The sequence below is a fragment of the Anabrus simplex genome, chromosome 14 (assembly GCF_040414725.1).
Source record: "Anabrus simplex isolate iqAnaSimp1 chromosome 14, ASM4041472v1, whole genome shotgun sequence".
Classification (NCBI taxonomy): domain Eukaryota; kingdom Metazoa; phylum Arthropoda; class Insecta; order Orthoptera; family Tettigoniidae; genus Anabrus; species Anabrus simplex.
In genome coordinates, this window is record NC_090278.1 from 99291376 (window position 1) to 99312124 (window position 20749).

General features: G+C 41.9%; 1 protein-coding gene across 2 annotated transcripts in view; it reads right to left on the minus strand.

Annotated features, from left to right (window-relative positions):
- jbug (filamin-type immunoglobulin domains fbug) overlaps positions 1-20749 on the minus strand; it is a 292423-nt gene that overhangs the window by 109683 nt on the left and 161991 nt on the right. For both annotated transcript variants that reach the window (XM_068230428.1, XM_068230427.1), the window contains one exon: positions 1846-1992. In XM_068230428.1, coding sequence (XP_068086529.1) covers positions 1846-1992 — 147 coding nt within the window. The remainder of the gene's footprint in view (positions 1-1845; positions 1993-20749) is intronic.

Genomic DNA, 20749 nt, shown 5'->3' on the forward strand with positions numbered 1-20749 from the left:
TTTTCCCCTGGCATTTGAAAGGTTTAAACTGTGAATCAAGGTTAACTGCATGCAGTAAGAGGTCTTAGAATATTTTGTGACACGGCAAGGGTTGGCATTTCTGAATTACGAGTTGGCGGTTAATTCAAAATCACGTAACTCAAAATCAGATTTCTGCATCCCAACGACTTCGAATTAACAAGGTTTTACTGTACTTCTTATCAATCTTGAGAAGGCATTCGATGGAGTGCTGAGAGATCTTACTTGGTCAGCATTATGAGCTCAGGATGTTCCTGAATCTTATATGAATTTGATCCAGAATGTGTACATGAATGCAAACATCTGTCAAGATGCACTGCAGGTATGTCAAAACCTTTTCCAGACAAAGTTGGGAGTTCAGCACGGTAGTATCCTCAGTCTACTACTTTCAATCACCATAATAAATTCCTTGACTTTGGAAAACACGAACACCCTTCTGGAGACATCACCGTTTGCTAATAATGCTGCAACAATGTGGTATTGCTTGAGGAGAAGGCAGAGAACTGCAGTTTGAAGATCCTCTGGCTCCAACACCGTAATCATCATATTTGCCCTACGTAGGCTTACTTGACTGTCCTTCGAGATCAAGAATCATGCTTTCAAAGACCTTTTTAATGTGAGATAGCCTATATTACTGTGATAAGCTTTTGAGACCAGAAGTGGACAGACAATGTAATATAATTTTAATCAATATATATCTTTTTGTGTTTTTGGTTTTGTTCTTATTCATTACATAACTGAAGATGTCTCAGAGCTACTTGACAATTGTGTTTTAAAGTGATTGCACTGTTTTTAGTATTGAAAGAAGTGGCATTCCATTGCAACGGGTTTTACACAAATGCAACCCACTTGTTGAGGTAGATGGTGAAAATCAATAAACTCTGTGAGATAAGAGCTAATAGAAACTTGAAAATTTTATTGCAGGCCCAAGAAACTAGAAAAACTAAACATATCATATACAAAAGGACAATGACTGTTTTTCTAGTTATTTCACTATTTTGAATGTGACGGGTGTTACACACAGTTGACAGAAAACATTATAACTGAGCAAAATTGGCAAAATGTTTATCAGATTACAGGAGATAATAAGTACAAATTAAAGTAAGATTGTTTGTTTAAATGAGTAAATTAAGCAATAGAGCTCATGAACAAGTTTTAATTATTTTGAAACTCCTTGTATTCTAATAGTTATTTATTATTAAATGCACATTATAATCATATTTATAGAGAAACTTGATACAAACTGGCACTAATATTGTAACAATTTTTTTTTTTTTTTTCATTTTTAACCTCAAAAACTGCATCTAAACTTTAATAATAATGACTTTTAAAATATGTTCATCACTAGATATGACCATTTATAGTATGTACTGCTCATATAGTTGAACATACAAGCCAAGGTTGCACTTTTAATGTTCTCTCAAAATGAAGAGAAGGAGAGGAACTTGTCTTTACTTACCGCACCAGAAATTCAAATTCTTGAGAGTAAAATAATGTCCGAGAATGAAGTGTCCTCACCTCGTTCCACAAATGGCATGATGGTTTTTCTGATTCAAGTGTGAGGAATATGGTGTCAAAGTTCATATTTCTCTACTAATTCAGTTTGCAAATCTTTCATTTATTATTACAACTTTTGTTTAAATGCCAAACACTATGAGTTAGACAAAATGTTTGTGCTCAAAGTGAGAACTGACATTTGGTAGGCTGATCCCAACAGCAGCCAATGAGTCTAACTAACACTTTGGCAGGATGATATAATTTAGCTGATTATTTAAAAATTGGAAAGACCGTCAGATAACCAACGTCGTATATGGAGGTTGCACTTACTAATGATCTGCACATCGATGTGGTCCCTGGAGAAACCGACAGCACTAAGCTCGAAGGTTGCCGTGCTACCGGCAGCCACGAGCCGCACCGCCTCCCCCAGGACAGACATCTTGGGGCCCGTCATCACTCCCACCTGCCACGGGCTACCTGCAAACAAAAATCACCAATACAGTAAAACACCATCGTAATCTCATCACTGACAATACTGCTTGAGCTGGTCACTTTCAAAATGCTCTCAGACAACTACAATCGAGGCGAGTACTATTAGAGCACAGGAATTCCCAACTAGAATATGTTACGTGATGCTGTGTCAGGGGTTCCACAAAACTGCATTAAAATATTTCAAGATCAGTCATAAAACTTAACCAAATCAGCAAACACACTTTTCCTCATGTTTCAACATGGGGAGTTGCTGTATCTTTTGTCCATTTATTTAAACATCAACAGGCTTTTGTCCACTGAAGAATAACTCAGTGTTTGCCGATTATGAGACAAGTCCAAATATCACACTGAACAGTTAGCGTCAACAGAACTATGCAAATGTTTACCTTTCTAACTGAGAGTGAATCTTAAAACAAATTATTTGCAAATGCAATATTAATACAATTCTTTATTTTCACCAATTATGTTGTGGATCAAAGACTTCCATCTGCTTCTATTCAGACAGCTTCTTAACCTGCTGGGTCTTGTTCCTTCTACTTTCATTTCATTCACTTGTTTTGGCGTTCACTTTGTAGGTATTCAAACCATCTCTCTCTTACACAATCCCTGGCAGGAACTTCACTTTGCTTGCCAGGGCCTTGGTGGCCGCCCAGTTTCTGCTTCACGGGTCAGGATTAATACAAAGTACTGTAGCTTTTGTACCAAGTTTCTTTGCATTCCACACCAGTGGAGGAACCATCCTGCTAGCTACTGATAACTCACATCCTAGTGTTTTAACTTCTCTTTTCTCCTTACTACAACCGTCTTGCTTTTCTCTCTACTAATTTTCATCCTTAATCGACAAGTCTTTCATTCCACACATTAACTTGGTCTTGTGACTGTTCCTCATATCCCCTGTTATGAAGTGTATTTCATCCATAATACTTATAAACAAAAGGGGTAATACGTTTTTACTTCAAAATCAACAGAATCCATTTTTACTCTACTTTTACAATTACTCCACATATTTTGACTATTTCTCTCAGAACACTGTTTTAAACCTTTCCTAGGTCAATGAATGTCAAGATACTCTCAACTTTTCTCTAGCAGCTGGCAGCCTGCCACTCTATAAACCATATTGTTTCTCTTCTAGTTGTGTTTCCACCTTCGATCTCACCCTTTTTGTCAATATTTTTTCAAAGATTTTTACATATGGGCTATTAAGGTGACTTCTCTTTAATTTTCTCAAGTCTTTCGGTCTTCTCTTGAGGGGGATAATCAAGACTTCTGACAAAGGACAGGGATGAAGGTAGATCTCCCTCAAACAATGTACAGGGTGAGGTTAATAGACAACCAAAGGGAAAGAAAGGGGAGAAGTTCTGGAAGGCAGGTTGGCTAATGTTTTAAGGAGAAGGAACTTGAAAGCCAAGGAATCTACTGAGGGGCAGAGTTCAGGAGAGGTACAGATGAGGAATCTGTACGAGTCACTGTAGGTAGAACAATGAGGAACAGAGAAGTGTTACAGTGGAGGAGAGAGGTAAGAGAAACAGTATATAGGATAGGAAGAAGGAATAGGTGCTGTAGCCATCAGACAAGTTAAGGGAGACCAGGAGAGGAGAGGATGAAATGAGGTGGATCAGTTAAGACTATTGTTTCGCACAAACAGAAAATGTGCGGAGGGAAGGGAACCAGGGTAAAGTGTTATCCAAGAACTAGGTTAAGGCACATGTTGAAAAAAGTAGAGGGGGACAAGGAAGGTAAGGAGAAGATGGTAGTGTTTCATATTGGTACCAACAACGGAAGGCAAGCAGGAATAGGTACTTATTATTTGCTATTGGCTTTACATCGCACCGACACAGATAGGTCTTATGGTGATGATGGGGACAGGAAAGGGCTAGGACTGGGAAGGAACCGGCCATGGCCTTAATTAAGGTACAGCCCCAACATTTGCCTGGTGTGAAAATGGGAAACCACAGAAAACCATCTTCAGGGCTACCAACAGTGCGATTCGAACCCACTATCTCCCGAATACTGGATACACAATGTATGTATTGTATTGAACAGGTGGACATTGAACAGGTGGACTTATAATATTGTAATAATACTTGAGACATACGTCAACTTCAATACGGAACCAAAATGAGAATAGTTACTTGTTACTGGATACTGGCCGCACTTAAGCGACTGCAGCTATCGAGCTTGGTGGAATAGGTACCAACTCAGCTGGGGACGTGGGATCTGGTTAATGCAGCGCAGAAGTTTAAGGCAACACAAATTGTTATCAATGGGATATTGTGTAGGAAGGATACTAACAACAGGATGATTGAGGATTTAAATAAGACTATGGAATGGGTAGGCTATGTGGTGAACTGGGAGTGACATTTGTAGATCCTAATGGGTACTTACGAGATTGGGATCTGCACTCAGATAGTCTTCACTTTGTTTAGACGTTATATGGAGGTATCCTCAGAGAAATTCTAGGTGTGAGACTCACCTCTGAAAATCTCTAAATAATAGGCAACTTGATATTTTTGGGGTAGACAGACTTGGAAGGAGTGCTGATAATGCTGACGCAGAATTATTTGATAAGATATAATCAGTTACGTGGGGAACAACACAGAAAGGGATGTGACAGTAGCAGGTGATCTCAATTTACGAAATGGTAACTGGAAAGGCAACACGAATGACCAAAAAAAAGTATGACCAACAAATGTTTAAAAAAAAGGTAAGTTAATCTGGGAAGGTCAGCTTAATCAGAAAGTAATGGAACCAACTAGAGGGAATAATATTCTAGAAGTGGTGCTAATAAAATCAAGTGAGCTCCATAGAGAAATTGAAGTGGTTGATATCGATGGTATGTGATCATAAAAAAGTTTTTGTCATAGTTAAAAAGAAATGCAATAGAAAGAAAGCCTGTATAAGTATGACTATTACATAATACCATACAGTTGATAAGAGATGCATGAGGGAGTTTTTAAAAGGTAACTATGATCAGAGGAAAATGTGAACAGCCTATGGGATGGGTTTAAAGTGATAGCAGAGGAATTTAAATCTAAGAATTTCATTTTTGTCCGTATTGAATTGAGAATGGAAGATAGGAAACTTAAAAGGGTCCACCTTTTCAATACAATAAATGTTATAGTTTATTTACAACATATATTTACACTTGGAACTAGTTTCGACGCTGTTTGGCGTCATCTTCAGCCAAAATGTGGGAAATAGGCTAGCATGTAGACATTTATATTACACAAGGTGGTACATCAGTGTGAATAAATGAGGGAACATGAAGAAGCAAAGTACAATGTCAGTTTCAAAGTGGTCATGAAGGGTGAGTCAAAATTGTATAAACATGAGATAACATAATCACTTAAACAATAAACATATAAACATATAAACTGTAACAAAACCATGTGGAAGTACGAGATGATTGGTATTGGAGATTCAAATTATTTCAGACACTCTTCCATTGAATGTTGCCTGCCGCGAGTGTAGTACAAAACATCGATTATATTTCAGTAAACACAATCTTCTCAAAAATGCACATAACATTATAAAATATTTGGGTTGAGATGAAATTTGGCAGTTAGGGATTGAAATCACTTTTTCAATAAGCGTCAATTCAAAAAACAGCTGTGAAGTGTTAGACAAGAATTTCACAAGCGTGAGTTTGGACTCGATAAATGCAAAAAACACATGAAACACACTCGAAAATGTAGGTTCGTGATGGATTTGGCACAAAAGGTCTGCGTTTAATCATTCATTGAATGGCACCGGTGCGAGTGTAGTTCAAATGTGAGGTAGGATTTAAACAGCCTCATAGAATTGCACGTGAACTCTGAACTTATGTTGCGAGATGAACTTGGCAGTGAAGGTTCGAATTGTAGATATTCAGTAATGTCAATTCAAAACAGTCCATGAAGGGTTAATGCAAAAGCTATATCATACGAGTTAGGACTTATTAAATAATATTTTCAAATACAAATAACATATTCAACTTTTCGTAGTTACAAGGTGAAAATGGCAGTTAAAGAATTAAAAATTTTTGTAGGATTTCTTCGTCAGGTGCCATATAGGTCAAGCGCAGCGTAAGTATGAGACAGGGCTCAACATATTCAAACTGGTAGAAATGCCTATTTGAATCCAAGTGTGAGATGAACATGGCAGATAAAGAGTCACATTGTTGAGGGTGTAGTATACATATTCAGCTCGACAAGAATATAAAATTGGTATTAAGGAATACGTTCCTCTGAGAGTTTGGAGGTTGACTGTGCCAGGATTTGTGGTGTATTGTTGCAGCGTTACGTGTAGGGTGGGGGCAGGTTTCTATGATGTTTATTGCGGGACCTAAGGCGGTAAAGCTATGGCGCGAGATGAAGAGGAACAGAGCGTGTTGGATAGTTTAGGTCTGGGGAGCGGCCGTTGTTGGATTAGGAGGGGAGAGGGAAGGAGCGGTAGGGGAGGAGGAGTGGAAGGAGGGGAAATATGGAGGGTGATGTGGTGAAAGTGTGTGGCGTCTAACCCTTCACAGCTGTTTTTTGAATTGACGCTTATTGAATAAGTGATTTCAATCCCTAACTGCCAAATTTCATCTCAACCCAAATATTTTATAATGTTATGTGCATTTTTGAGAAGATTGTGTTTACTGAAATATAACCGATGTTTTGTACTACACTCGCGGCAGGCAACATTCAAATAATTTGAATCTCCAATACCAATCATCTCGTACTTCCGCATGGTTTTGTTACAGTTTATATGTTTATATGTTTATTGTTTAATTGATTATGTTATCTCATGTTTATACAATTTTGACTCACCCTTCATGACCACTTTGAAACTGACATTGTACTTTGCGTCTTCATGTTCCCTCATTTATTCACACTGATGTACCACCTTGTGTAATATAAATGTCTACATGCTAGCCTATTTCCCACATTTTGGCTGAAGATGACGCCAAACAGCGTCGAAACTAGTTCCAAGTGTAAATATATGTTGTAAATAAACTATAACATTTATTGTATTGAAAAGGTGGACCCTTTTAAGTTTCCTATCTTCCATAGCAGAGGAATGCAAAAACAGGCATGTACCTTTAATAGTGGTAAGGAACGGTAAAAACCCATTACTGTATTATAACAGAGATATAAAGAGATGAAGAAGGAGGGGGTAATTAGAAAGAAATAAGAGTTAGGAATGGTTGCAGAAGTAAGGAGTGACTGAAAGAACTTGCATTTTGGAAAAAAGTCAACAGTACATAAAGATAGTTAATCACAAGGATAATCTCCAGGTAGAGACGGTGACTAATACTAGCAAACAGCCTCTTGACCCAGGAGTGATCCAGAACTTCAATGTTATGTACAGACAGTTGGTGCATGAGACCTTCAAAACTGCTAGTTTCTGAAAGCATGCAAGCAACACAATACAACAGCTTGCAGGGTAGAAGCATCAGATATTCCAACAGAGTGTGAGAGTGGAGACACAAAAAACAACTCTTCAGTCAATCCAAGGGAAGGAAGATTAGGACAAAAGTGGTAGTGAAGGCGATTCTAATGCCGCCAATGACCTAGTACAGTGAGGCTCTGGGCTTTAAGCGACTGGAAGAATCCTACTGTACACAAAACTATGAAAAAGGTGTAAATGTGACATATGATTTAACTGCAAAAAGTGAAATACAATTGCAAAACCGAAGTACTGGTATACAAAACAAACAAACATCAAGGATTTTTCAAGTGTAAATATTTTTTGTACACATTGATTTAAGTTTTCAAAAACCTCAATTGTCAGGTTTTTTTTGCTAGATGCTTTACATCGCACCGACACAGGCAGGTCTTATGGCGACGATGGGCAGGAAAGGGCTAGGAGTGGAAGGAAGCGGCTGTGGCCTGAATTAAGGTACAGCCCGAGCATTTGTCTGGTGTGAAAATGGGAAACCACGGAAAACCATTTTCAGGGCTGCCGACAGTGGGGTTCGAACCCACTATCTCCCGGATGGAAGCTCACAGCTCCGCGCCCCTAACCGCACGGCCAACTCGCCCGGTAATTGTCAGTTTTAACATTGTGTACAGTTAAGTACTGAACAGTAATTTGCGAGAGATTTTGTCACATGGGTTCCTGTGTTCCTACCCACCTGATACCCTCTGTCGAGTCCGGCTCCATGGCTAAATGGTTAGCGTGCTGGCCTTTGGCCACAGGGGTCCAGGGTTCGATTCCCGGCAGAGCCGGGAATTTTAACCTTAATTGGTTAATTTGCCTGGCGCTGGGGCTGGGTGTATGTGTCGTCTTCATCATAATTTCATCCTCATCACGACGCGCAGGTCGCCTATGGGAGTCAAATCAAAAGACCTGCATCCGAACTTGTCCTCGGACACTCCCGGCACTAAAAAAGCCATACGCCATTTCATTTTACCCTCTCTCGAACAGACACCCCTGTTTCGAAGGTGTCCACTAGAGAGAGGTTTTACATATGTAAAGTTCTGAAATTGTAATTCGGAGAAGAGAAGACACAAAATTATAACTGAAAATACAGTATTACAAAAAATTTGCATGATAGAAAAAAAAATCATGGTGCAACAGCTCCGAAGGGCCTTGGCGTACCAAGCGACCGCTGCTCAGCCTCAAGGCCTGCAGAATACGAGGTGTCGTGTGGTCAGTACGACAAATCCTTTCTGCCGTTATTATTGGCTTCCTAGAGTGGGGCCGCCTTCTCACCGTCAGATAGCTCCTCAATTGTAACCACCTAGGCTGAGTAGACTTCGAACCACCCTCAGATCCAGGTAAAAATCCCTGATCTGGCCGGGAATCGAACCCGTGGCCTCCGGTTGAGTCAGGAACGCTACCCCTACAAAACGGGGCCGGCGTTTGCGTGATAGTCTTTACAATAACAGTACATTCTGTTTTCTATCATCAATATTGCACCTGAAGATGCACTGTGGAAGTCTGGATATGTAACAGAAAACTGGACACTGAAATGTTCTACTAAATTAAGAATGTGTGTACATGTTGAGTGCTCAGTCCAAATGCTAATTGGATCCTCAACATCTGCACCATTACCTGTCATAGAGTCGTACACAGGAAGTGAGCAGCCAGTTAGTTTCCCGTTGCTTTCCTCACTGAGCCAAAAGTCACTATTACATATCAGACTGCCAAATCCAATGCAAAGCATACACCAACTGACACCATTTCATGTACCTCAGTCACTTTCACGTCGTCAAACCCAAGGAATGAGCTAGCCCAGTGTTCACTAACAATAAGCACAGGCAGAAGTTAATAGCGAATGTGAAATGGAAGATTACAAAGAAGCAGGCTCTATGGCACTTTGTTTTTAATCCACACTACCATGGATAAGGAAAGAGTACATAGATTAAAATATAAATAATGAAAGTATCCAATAAATAAGGGTGAACTTGCCGCTATCTACGTCCTTCATGTAAGTTAATAACAACGAAATACGCGACTATCGCCTATAAAAGGTAACTTGTATAGAAAGTGCCATTGCAAAATGCCGCAGTCACGTGGTACGGTTTCCAGAAGAAAGGGCAATTTTCATGAAGACATCATGCATAGAATACGAAACAACACAAGCAAACTATCCGACTTTACACATGTTCACTTAACCCAAATGATTACGCTCGGATTAGGCTCAAGTTGCTGCTGTATTAGGATACAGTATGATCACATGAATACGCATTATTTTTAGTACACAACCGCAAACAATAACCAGCAACAAAAAACGTGAACGCCTGACAAACATGCGCACGGAACGTTCTGAAAACGTATGAAATTAAAATAGAAACAAAATGCTAGAAAGTAGAGGTTAATCAATGTTATTTGCTTTACGGTTTTCGGTGACGCCGAGGTGCCGGAATTTAGTCCTGCAGGAGTTATTTTACTTGTCAGTAAATCTACGGACACAAGGCTAACGTATTTGAGCCTCTTCAAATACCACCGGACTGAGCCAGGATCGAACCTGACAAGTTGGGGTCAGAGCCACTCAGCCCGGCAGTCCCGCTACCGAACAGCAGCCCCGTATGTTGTTGGTCCTGTACATTTCGTATAAACATTGACAACAATACATAGCGGGGAGGGTGTTAAGCATTTCAAGCCCTTTCCCACCACACGGTGCTATACAGCCTGAGGTCATCCTCATCACAAAATGGAAACTTTCACCGCACTCCACTTCCATGTGAAAGTTTCCTTGCAGCTGGAACAGAACGGTTCTTTGTGCCGTAAGGTCAATGTGGAATGTGCTTGCACCCGCACTCAACATCTGGCAGTGAATCTCAATTTGGATTTCGTCAAAACGAGGCTACAATTGAGGTCAAAACGTGGGTATATATGTTATTATTCCTCGACGGTGAAAGCGGATGCAACTGCAATTGTCTTCATGTCGCACCGACACAGGCCTAAGTCTTATGGCGACGATGTGACAGGAAAGACCTAGGAGCGGGAAGGAAGCGGCCCTGCCTTGGTTCATCCTCAGCATTTGCCTGCTGTGAAAATAGAAACAATCTTCAGGGCCGCAGACAGTGGGGTTCGAACCCACTATCTCCCGAATATAAGCTCACAGCTGCGCGCCCCTAACCGCGGCCAACTCGGTCGGTTAAAAAAACCGAATGAAACATAAAAATTATGATTCCGCATTTTAAATGTATTTGTACGATCTTTGTATAAGGGAGAAATTTGACTTTTCCTGTTTTGGTTTCCTTACCCTGCACCATGGCGGGATACGAACCTCCTTTCTACTGCTGCATACCGACGTAACGCAAGGTATTCAATGCAATCGCTGAAGCTTAGGAACGCGTTTAGTCAGTATATCGACAGCTGCGTGGTAAGGCGTTACAAGAAGTAAGGAATGTGAACGAAGCGCCCGCTCGGCTCTCGCCCAGAGCCTCCAGTTTCGATTCCCCGCCAGGTCAGGGACTCTTACCTGGATCTGAGGAGCTATTATAAATGTATTCAGAAAAACAAACAATACCGGCCAGACGCGCGACACCTTGTAATCGGCTGCCCTTCGGTCTGAGCAGCCGCGCCATGGGGTTTGGTTTCTTACTCTTCTTCATAAACTTTTCCCTATAATTTGCGGTGAGGCACTCGGTTCACTCTGTGCTAACGCAGACCATTTAGCCAAGGCAAGGCAGGTGGTGGTGATTACTGTTTTAAGAGGAAGTACAACTAGGCAACCATAACACTAATCAGAGAGAAAAATGCAAGGGATCCGACACTTCGAAAAATGAAGGTATCGGCTAAAGAAAGACAAGGGCCACGAAGGCGTCGAGTGTTCTAATACCATCAGAGTCGAAAAGAACATGAGCTGACCAAGCGAAGCCGGATAAGATAGACGAAAGTGAGGAGCCTGGCACTAGTAAGTAGAAGCAATGCTGAGGATCCCGAGGTCGCCAACCCACGCGAGAACCCCTGGGACCACTGTTAGTCGCCTCTTACGACAGACAAGGGATACCGTAAGGGTCAAGGCAAGGCAGTAACCCCCCCCCCCCCAACATTTTTAGAAAAAACAAAATAAACAGAAACTGACAATAAACTAAATAAACATTCAGAGACAGATCTTACATCAGTAACGAGTCAATGTGTTCTACCATCGGCTACTGAGTCAAGGAGCAGATGTGCTTATTAAGAAGGGTCTGTTCAGATTAGACATCCTGACGCATATCGCTTATGATGATTGTTGTTTAACGGGACCTAACAGCTAGGTCATCGGCCCCTAATGGTAAGAGGTGAACGAAACGAAAATTAAAACTTCAAGATTTATCCACTGACTAGAATCTAAAACGAATTATGATGAAAAAAGTATTGTTTTTGTTTCACTATCAGCGGATAGCCTGAACTACTGGGATAGGCCTAATCCAGGTCGCCGGCACTGATCACAGGAAACGTAGGATGTCGCACACAATGGCATCACTCACAGGTCTTCCTCCCACAGTGGAACTAATCACAGGCGCCGGTATTCCCGTGGTGTTAGGGCCGGGATGTGTCCGAGGACTTCAGGTCTACCCGTAGGCGACCTGCGCGTCGTGATGAGGATGAAATGACGACATCCCCGTGCCAGGGGATTTAACCAATTATGGTTAAAATTCCCGACCCTGACGGGACGCCTGTGACCACAGGCCAGCACGCTAACCATTTAGCTATGGAACTAATCACTGGCAACGTATACTCATTCTGTTGCTCACATAAGGCAATGTAAACCCACGGTATATGACACATTATGGTAACATCCACAGGTATTGGTCACATAATGCAACTACTCTCAGATAACGCACACCCATGGTGTTTCTCGTAAAGTGGTACTATTCATTGGTAGCGCAGATCTATTCTGAAGCCAGCTCAACGTTACGGCACACGGCCGAATGCCCCCTCCCCCGCTCCGGTGGAATACACGAAAGTAGACCCTACTAACCACAGAGCCATGGCGTTCCTCACATTGTGGTACTAACTCCAAGTAACGTCGACCCATTGTGCTCCTCACGTAATGGCACTAAGCACAAGTAGTTTCATGATTCTGATATCCCCTGGGCGCCCCTTTTAGTCGCCTCTTACGACAGGCAGGGAATACCGCGGCTGTATTCTTCGTCTGTGTCCCCCGCCCAGAGGGGACACTGAGGCATATTTTCTCGTTACTATCAATCTATAAAGGAGAGTCAAATCTCTTATCACAGCATATTTAGTTACAATTACATTAAAGTCCTGTTTCTTAATGTATATTTTAATATCTTAATACATGATGACCTATTAGTTTTCAGCATTGGGTTAGGAGCGCAAACGACCCATTTCTACCGTTCCACATCCTCATCTGCAAGTTTCCCAGTCCTGAATGGTGGTAGTGATTATTGTTTTAAGAGGAAGTATAACTGGGCAGCCATCCTCTATTAACAAATCAGACGGGAAAAAAATTGAAGCAGTCCGACACTTCGAAAGATGAAGGATCGGCCGAAGACAAGGGCCACGAAGGGCGTGGAAATGGCAGTGCGGATAATTTTGCTGTCAATGTCTAAATAATGACGTTTATTGATTTTCACTCGAGTATACTCTTAATTTTGCTTGTGGTTAGGCGACCCTCGACACTGGTGTGGGAGAATAGTGATATATAAAGAGCCTTGAGACCATAAAGCCGCAAATTTGGGAAAATCTTAGCTGGCTCCAGTCCTTAATCTATGGAAATAAGGAACAAAGGTCAATAAGTCGGTAGTTTTCGCAAGAAGAAGTCCCCCATGGACCTGTGACTATAGGGGTTCTGGTGTCAGGTTAGGTGAAATATACTGTAGTTAAATATTTACAATATCCGCGGATATGCATTGTGCGGCTGCGGATATTCCGCGCACGGCTCTACGGGCGATCACCGGCACAAGGACGCATTCTACGTAAAAAGAACGTGCATCAGAATGTTAAATTATTATATTTTCTACGTAACTCTTAACAACCTTGTGCGTCTTAAAGGAGCATTTCCGGAGCGTGATACAGCTGAAAATCGATACAATTAACTAAGTTAGGATACCGTACGTAGAATATTGACATTTCAATCCACTAAATGGCACTTGAAAAAATTACCAAAGTTTGAATTAAATGATGCAGGCGCAAGGCAGAGATTTATAATTTCAAAAATTGAAATGCAAAGGGTAGTTACTTGTCCACTAGTAACTTAATTAGCAGAAGGCCAAATAAAATAGTATTAACTGTGGAAAACGCATCAGCGCGGCTTCAAAAACTCTCCACGATATGATTGCATAGCAGAGTTCCAGGCCATTTGGCACATAGTGCATACCAAGGTAGTCTGGAGGTCATCGCTGGTAGCGACACAGGTCTCCGTAGATTGTGTTCTTCCTATAAATATTAGGTTTAAACATTTTTGTAAATTATGTATTTGTATCCATTTATCATTACCAACGTAATATACAGTGCGCATAAAGGTACACCACTGGATTACTTAACTCAAATCTCATTAATTAATGAGGAGGATTTATTTCTGATAATGACGTCAGGTCCTCGTCACACCGAAAGCGCGCGATGATGGTATTTGTTACAGCACTGCCATTCTCTTGACAGGATGTAAACTAAAAAAGCGTCCTCGCTCGGGCTCACAACTAGGCAGACGACACACTTATGCTAAGACATCTCAGGACAGCACTTGAGAATTACATTACCCAAGATTACCCTGGAGATGAAAAGTGGTAACCATGGAAATAATTTAAAGAATAGTGTCGGCATCCATTTGATCTTCTCTGCGTTCTCACAGGAAGGGAGGGGTTTTTTAAGAAAATAAACGAAACAAGATTTCCACTATCAAATCATTTCGAATATGAATCATGATCGGAAAAACATGAAGCTCTTTCTTCTCGTACTATTTAGGGACCTCTAGTAACTCAGGAAATTTGGTTCTGGAGATAATTAGTGTTATTTTATCCTTCAAATTCATGCGGCGATTAACATAAAACGTTGGTTTTTACAAGCGTCAGTTTGAGGAATGTTGAGGCCACGCGCAAGACTTTTTAGCCCCCTCCCCTTCCCCCACAAAATCTATTTACCGTGGCTTAGGCGGCAGCGTGCCGGTTTCTCACCGCTGGGTTCCGTGGTTCAAATCCGTGGTCACTCCACGTGAGATTTGTGCTGGACAAAGCCGACGCGGGACAGGTTTTTCTTCGGGTACTCCGGGTTTCCCTGTCATATTTCATTCCAGCAACACTCTCCACTGTCATTTCATTTCATGAATCATTGCCCCAGTCGAGCGCGACAGGCCTCGGCAGCCGGCCCAATTCCCACCCTCGCCGCTAGGTGGGGGCTTCATTCATTCCATTCCTGACCCGGTCGAAAGACTGGAAACAGGCTGTGGATTTTCGCTATCTATTTACCCAAAACTATTCACATCAGTCCACCAAAACAGACTGAACAAATACTTTATAACATGTTTCCCATTTAGTTCCATGTACTGTATTATACGCACTAACATAAGTGTTTTTTACTGTATAAGCAATTATTTTAATGGCGTAGATTCCTTCACACTGAAAACAGTCTTCATCTACTCTTTCCGGACATCTGTATATTGAATCCTCAGCCCGAAGAGCTTCACTATCAGCCTATAAGTAAATGAAGAGTGAGGCAGTTCCTCTCAATATACGAAGTAGATAACCTACAGAAATTAAAGGAATCTCAGAAGAATAGCTTAATAAAACAAAATTACTACATAATTTCAAGTATGTAGAATATGAAGACACGAAGAGACAGCAGTTGAATTGAATTGAGTTTTTAACGGGAGATGTTTGAGCCAGAAATCCAACCTGTTTTTACTAATATGTTTCTGCAGGAAAGTGATAACGGGGTGTCCGAAGCTATGGGTGTTGCAGGGCCCTTAAACCGGTCCTAGGATTTTTTCACAAATTTCATACAGAAAACACTTAGAAGAACGTCCAACCTTTCCACGGTTGTCTGTTCATGCAGCAATTATTCTGCATGTGCTTCATTCTTCACAATAGAGAACAAAACATAGAATAATGGTATATATAATAAAAAAGCAAACGACACTGCTGTGTTAGGGGATGTTACAAATAGTATGCGGCATTGCTTGCTTAGCGTTCATTCTAAGAAGACAAGAAGAAATGACGGAGCCGACTCTTCGAAGAAAGTGTAGAAATTAAACATTCGTAGTCAAACCTTGAACCTACCGTCGATTCGGATGAACCAAATGAGGTCAAGCCTAACCATGTATAGTCAATGGTCAGTTCAGAGTATTGGCTTCGAGTCCCGCTCCTCGGATCGGGGATTTTAACTGGACACGGTATAATTTAACTTCTCTGGATCGGGGAGACACACATCTTCATACAACACACGTCCTCCCTCGAGAAAGACATCAGGCGGTAAAGCAGGGTCAAATCTACATGAAGCGTCTGCCTTAATAAACTCGTGCGAATGAATAAAAGGAACGTTCGCAGCCTACTTCGTCAACGCACACCGAATGCAAATGAACAAAGCTGTTACGTTTTTCGTGTCGCCTGTACTGAAGTGTGTTAGTAAAAGTTCTCTCACCAACTGTCGAACGCGATGGAAATTTAAATATGGAATTAAGCTTTTGTAGAAGGAGAACCAAACATTGGCAAATCGTTTATTAATAGCACAGAGAGAAATACAGCGCTTTGGGATGAGTTACAGAAGCCTGATATGAAAAGCCTGGCTAAACTAACTGATTGGAACAAAGCAAGGACAGTAAAGGGGAAAAAACGAATTTACGCAGGTTGTCAAGCAAATAATAATAATAATAATAATAATAATAATAATAATAATAATAATAATAATAATAATAATAATAATAATAATAACGAACGCGAAACACTTCAAAACTGTAATAAAACCTGAAGCATTATGTACATGGGAAATCTTGATCCTCAAATATATAAGTTATTACTAATTAAACGCACAGAAAAGTAAGAAAGGAAAAATCATTCTGCATTCACAATACTAGCCATCAGTTAAATAAGTTCAATCGTGCATCTCAGCTGAGCAACAATAATAAATGTTATTATTATTATTATTATTATTATTATTATTATTATTATTATTATTATTATTATTATTATTATTATTTACGGTCACCTATACAGAGTAGATAACAACAGACTGAACAAGTACAGCTAAAATTACAAACCTAACAATAATTAGCCAATTATTGTCTAATAAAAATACGGTACGTATTAACGAAGAAACCATTCAAGACAGACAAAAATGCAGAACCCTGATAAACAAACACAAATTTGCTGAGAAACCTAAAAAGACAGGCTGGACAGAAGAACGAAAAAGAAAAACCCTCAACGGACGGATGAAGAGAGAGGTTACTGGAAAGAAAAGAAGAAACAGCGTGAAGTTCAAACATGCTCCCTAGTTGGGCTTTACAAAGAAAAAAATAATGGCAGCGTATTCTTTTACCAGATAATGTTCAAGATAAAATGACCTCGGACGAAGAGACCGTTATATCAATCGGGACCAGTCAGAGCCAAATCCGGTTCGGTTACACCCCCATACAATACGTCACTAGTTCATAATTACATGCATGGAGAATGTCACGTCTGCTTACGACATATTTCACAGCATCTACAGACATACCAACATTTGTACTTCATTAAGAACGAACCTGAGGTGTACTACAGCAATACACAATCCAAGATAACAATGCACTATCAAAGAAAACAAACTGTGAACACCGCGCACACAACGAACGTCACCAAGAAACGACCCGACTAAGAACTGAATAGCAAACCACAGCAGCAGCAATGGCCTGCGTGACGTCACCATTGTTGTCACAATGGGCGCATTCCAGGAGACCGTAAGCGTAAGGAGTGGATAAGACGAAGAAAGTCTGACAACGCTGCGGGACTTGGCGATCGAGGACACAGGTAGGTAGGTGAGCCGTACGGGAGGGGAGATTAGACACACTATTTCCTCACTTCAGCATTTTCTCCATTATTATCAGTCGAGTTTGTTTAATCGTTCACTTACTACTACCAAATAAAATACTGTATTGCTTATGTTCTTGTCGAGCATTTAAATCTCCGTTCAGTCAACGAGGACTTCCTGGCGCACCTAATGTAACACATTCCAAGAGTACATTCCACAGCATGCGTGCGTGCGTACCGACACCGTGTCCTGTTAGTTCCGTTCAGGAGCACAACCGTGCCCCACATATCTACAATGTAGTTAGGAAACACAATCAGAATACTGTAATAACGGAATTTCATCTTCCAGAAATACCTTGGCACTTCTCCAAACGTATGCCTTCAAAGCCGTCGGGATCGAACCTGGCCACGGCTGTGCCGAGATTACGGTCACAAGCTTTGATGCAGATAGGCATTGTCCTTCATTCTGAAAGAATTTGGGGAAGAAGCTTTTAGATGTTCGACATTAGTGATTTTGACTTCATATGTCATATTTGGGAAAGACAGACAATTTTCTTAAATGTTCGCCAAGTGATTCATTTTTGCTGTATAACTGGTTGAGACGAATGCAACTTGCCGGAGTCCAGAGTCGCGCGGTACGGCGATTTTTGTACCTCAAAAGTCCTGTCATCACATGTCGCAACGCTCACCGGCACAAGTAGGCTATTAAAGACGTCAAAACATGTCGTGTGACCTCCCGACAGGGCTGGAGTAGGTCTTCCTAGCTGACATGGGCGTGTGTGTGGAGGGGGGAGGGAGGGAGATTACATAGGACGAGGCATACTCCTCCATCCCCTCACTCCACATGAAGACTGCGGAACTACCCTGCCGGCTATCATCGGTGTCAGACCATACAAACTGCTCTCAGCCCAGCAGTGTAGTGAAGCTACGTGTCCCGTTACGAAGGTCACAATTTCACCTTTGACCAGAGGTGACGCGACTGGTCTCTCGGTCAGATGCTGGTACTGCAATTCTGCCTGATAGTCCTAAAAAGAGTGAAGAAGCGAGAAGGAAAGGACGCCCTAGGCCTCGCACGTCGGACAGCAGAGAGACTCGCTTCCCTGCCGGTCACCTCTTACGAGTCCGGCTCCATGGCCTGCTGGCCTTTGGTCACAGGAATCCCGGATGCGATTCCCGGGAGGATCGGGAATTTTAACTTTAATTGGTTAATTTCGCTGGCACGGGGGTGGGTGTATGTGTCGTCTTCATCATCATGACGCTCAGGTCGCCTACGGGACCTGCATTTGTCCTCGGACACTCCCGGAACTAAAAGCCATACGCCATTTCATTACCTCTTACGACAGGTGGTGAGAATTATTGTTTTAACAGGAAGTACAAACAACCTCCATTAACACTAATCAGAAAGAACAATTGAAGGGATCCGACATTTCGAAAAATAAATACATCGGGCAAAGAAAGACAAGGGCCACGAAGGGCGTGAAAAAACCCTCGAGTGCTCTAATAGCGTCGGGGCCGGAAAAGAACAAGAGTTGACCAAGGGAGGTCGGATGGGATAGATGAAAGTGAGGAGCCTGGTACAAGTAAGTGGAAACAATGCCATCTTACGACGGGCACCAGTCTCTCTCGCTCTCTGCAGTACTCAGTACTCCATGGCAGTCTTCTTCTTCTACTGCCTTTCCCACACGTGTGGAGTCGCGGGTGCGAACTGTGTAGCCCATGTGCATTTGGCCCTGTTTCACGGCTAGATGCCCTTCCTCACGCCAACCATGAAGGGGTAGCGCGCAATACGATTTCTGAACAATTCCGCGACGTAGTATCCGTTATCACTTTGCACTGGGAGTGACCCTTACGTTCAAAACCCACTGTAAGAGTAATAAGATGAAAATCTCGACGCGAAACAATCTTATTCACAAATTGGCAGGGTCACAGTGGATCTCTCATCCTCAAACAATCCCAACTTCAGCAATGGCACTGTTTTTCAGGTACAGCTCATCTCATGCCAGGCAAGCTCTCAATGAAACCTGCAGGTTGATTACAGGTTACTCTGACAGATGAGCTCTGGAACAGCGCCCAGCTGCTGCATGGACACAGTCCTCCTCGACGACGACGATGATGATATTTGTTCTTTAAAGGGGCCTAACAGCCAGGTGACTGGCCCCTAATGGTACAAGGCGAACGAAATGAAAATGAAAACTGCACAATGTATCCAGTGACTAGAGTCTAAAACGAATGACGATGAAATAGTGATAAAACAATCAGTGGATCCTTTTCACAATGCCTTCATTACCGGAATGACACTCAAGTCCAGGTCACCGGTCCCTCATAAAGGTAAAGCAGAACCATGGTGTTCCTCCTACAGTGGCACGAATCACAGGTAATGTAGACCCATGTCACCACAAACCTATGGTGTTTCGCACTCACAAGCAACGGAAAAGAATGGAGTTCCTCACTTAGTGGAACTACACCTCTAATAACTAAAGATGAGTTCTGACAGCTGGGCTGGAGGGAGGAGCATTGCACGTGCCATTTCACGATGATATCACATTCCAGCATTCCTTTCTCTTACCCCTTGTTCCCTCGTTCATTCAGACCGCTGTGATCTGGCCAGACTGTGACTTAACTTGGGACAGGGCTGATAGGCTCAGACAGTAGAGCGCTGGCCTTCTTTTGCTAACTCTAAGAGCTTCGGCAGTGCGTTCCTGGGCCCTCTGGAATGGAATTCAGGGAACATTCCTTTCCGATAAACGCGTAGCCTTCTCTTCAAAGAGTCCCCTTGCAGCACATACCATTTCTCTTCCTTGGTGATGTATTGTCGCACCACGGCCGGCGGTATTTTTTTCACGAGGTGAACGAGTATGGGCCTCTCTCCCCCTCGAGTATTCATCGTACTCGAAATATGTATTGAACGCAATTAGTATTTAAAATACCGTTATAGATACTTACTAACGGCCACAAAACAGAAATTTAATGCCACTCACACTGAACTGCTTGCGACAAGGTCTAACTCAGAAGTGAAAGTTTTGGCAACTCCAAGCAAGACGAGCAGGCCAGAAGATTTATTTCCATGGCAACCGCAGTCCCCTCACCTTCGTTTCCATGGTAACCATGCCCCTCCACTCCCTTTATCCCGCCCCGGCAGGCAGTAAACGGATCTCCCTCTACGAACTGTTAGAATTCAACTTTAGATATTTCAGGTATAATCATAGACCACGTATACATACGGTACTACTCTCAGGCAACGCAGACCGATGGTTTTCATCACAGTGGTACTTATCACGGGCGCCAGTCAAACCCAAGGGTTTTCTCACAAATTGGTGTCAACCACAGGTAACGCAGAACCATGGTGTGGTATTACACACAGGTAACGCAGAACCATG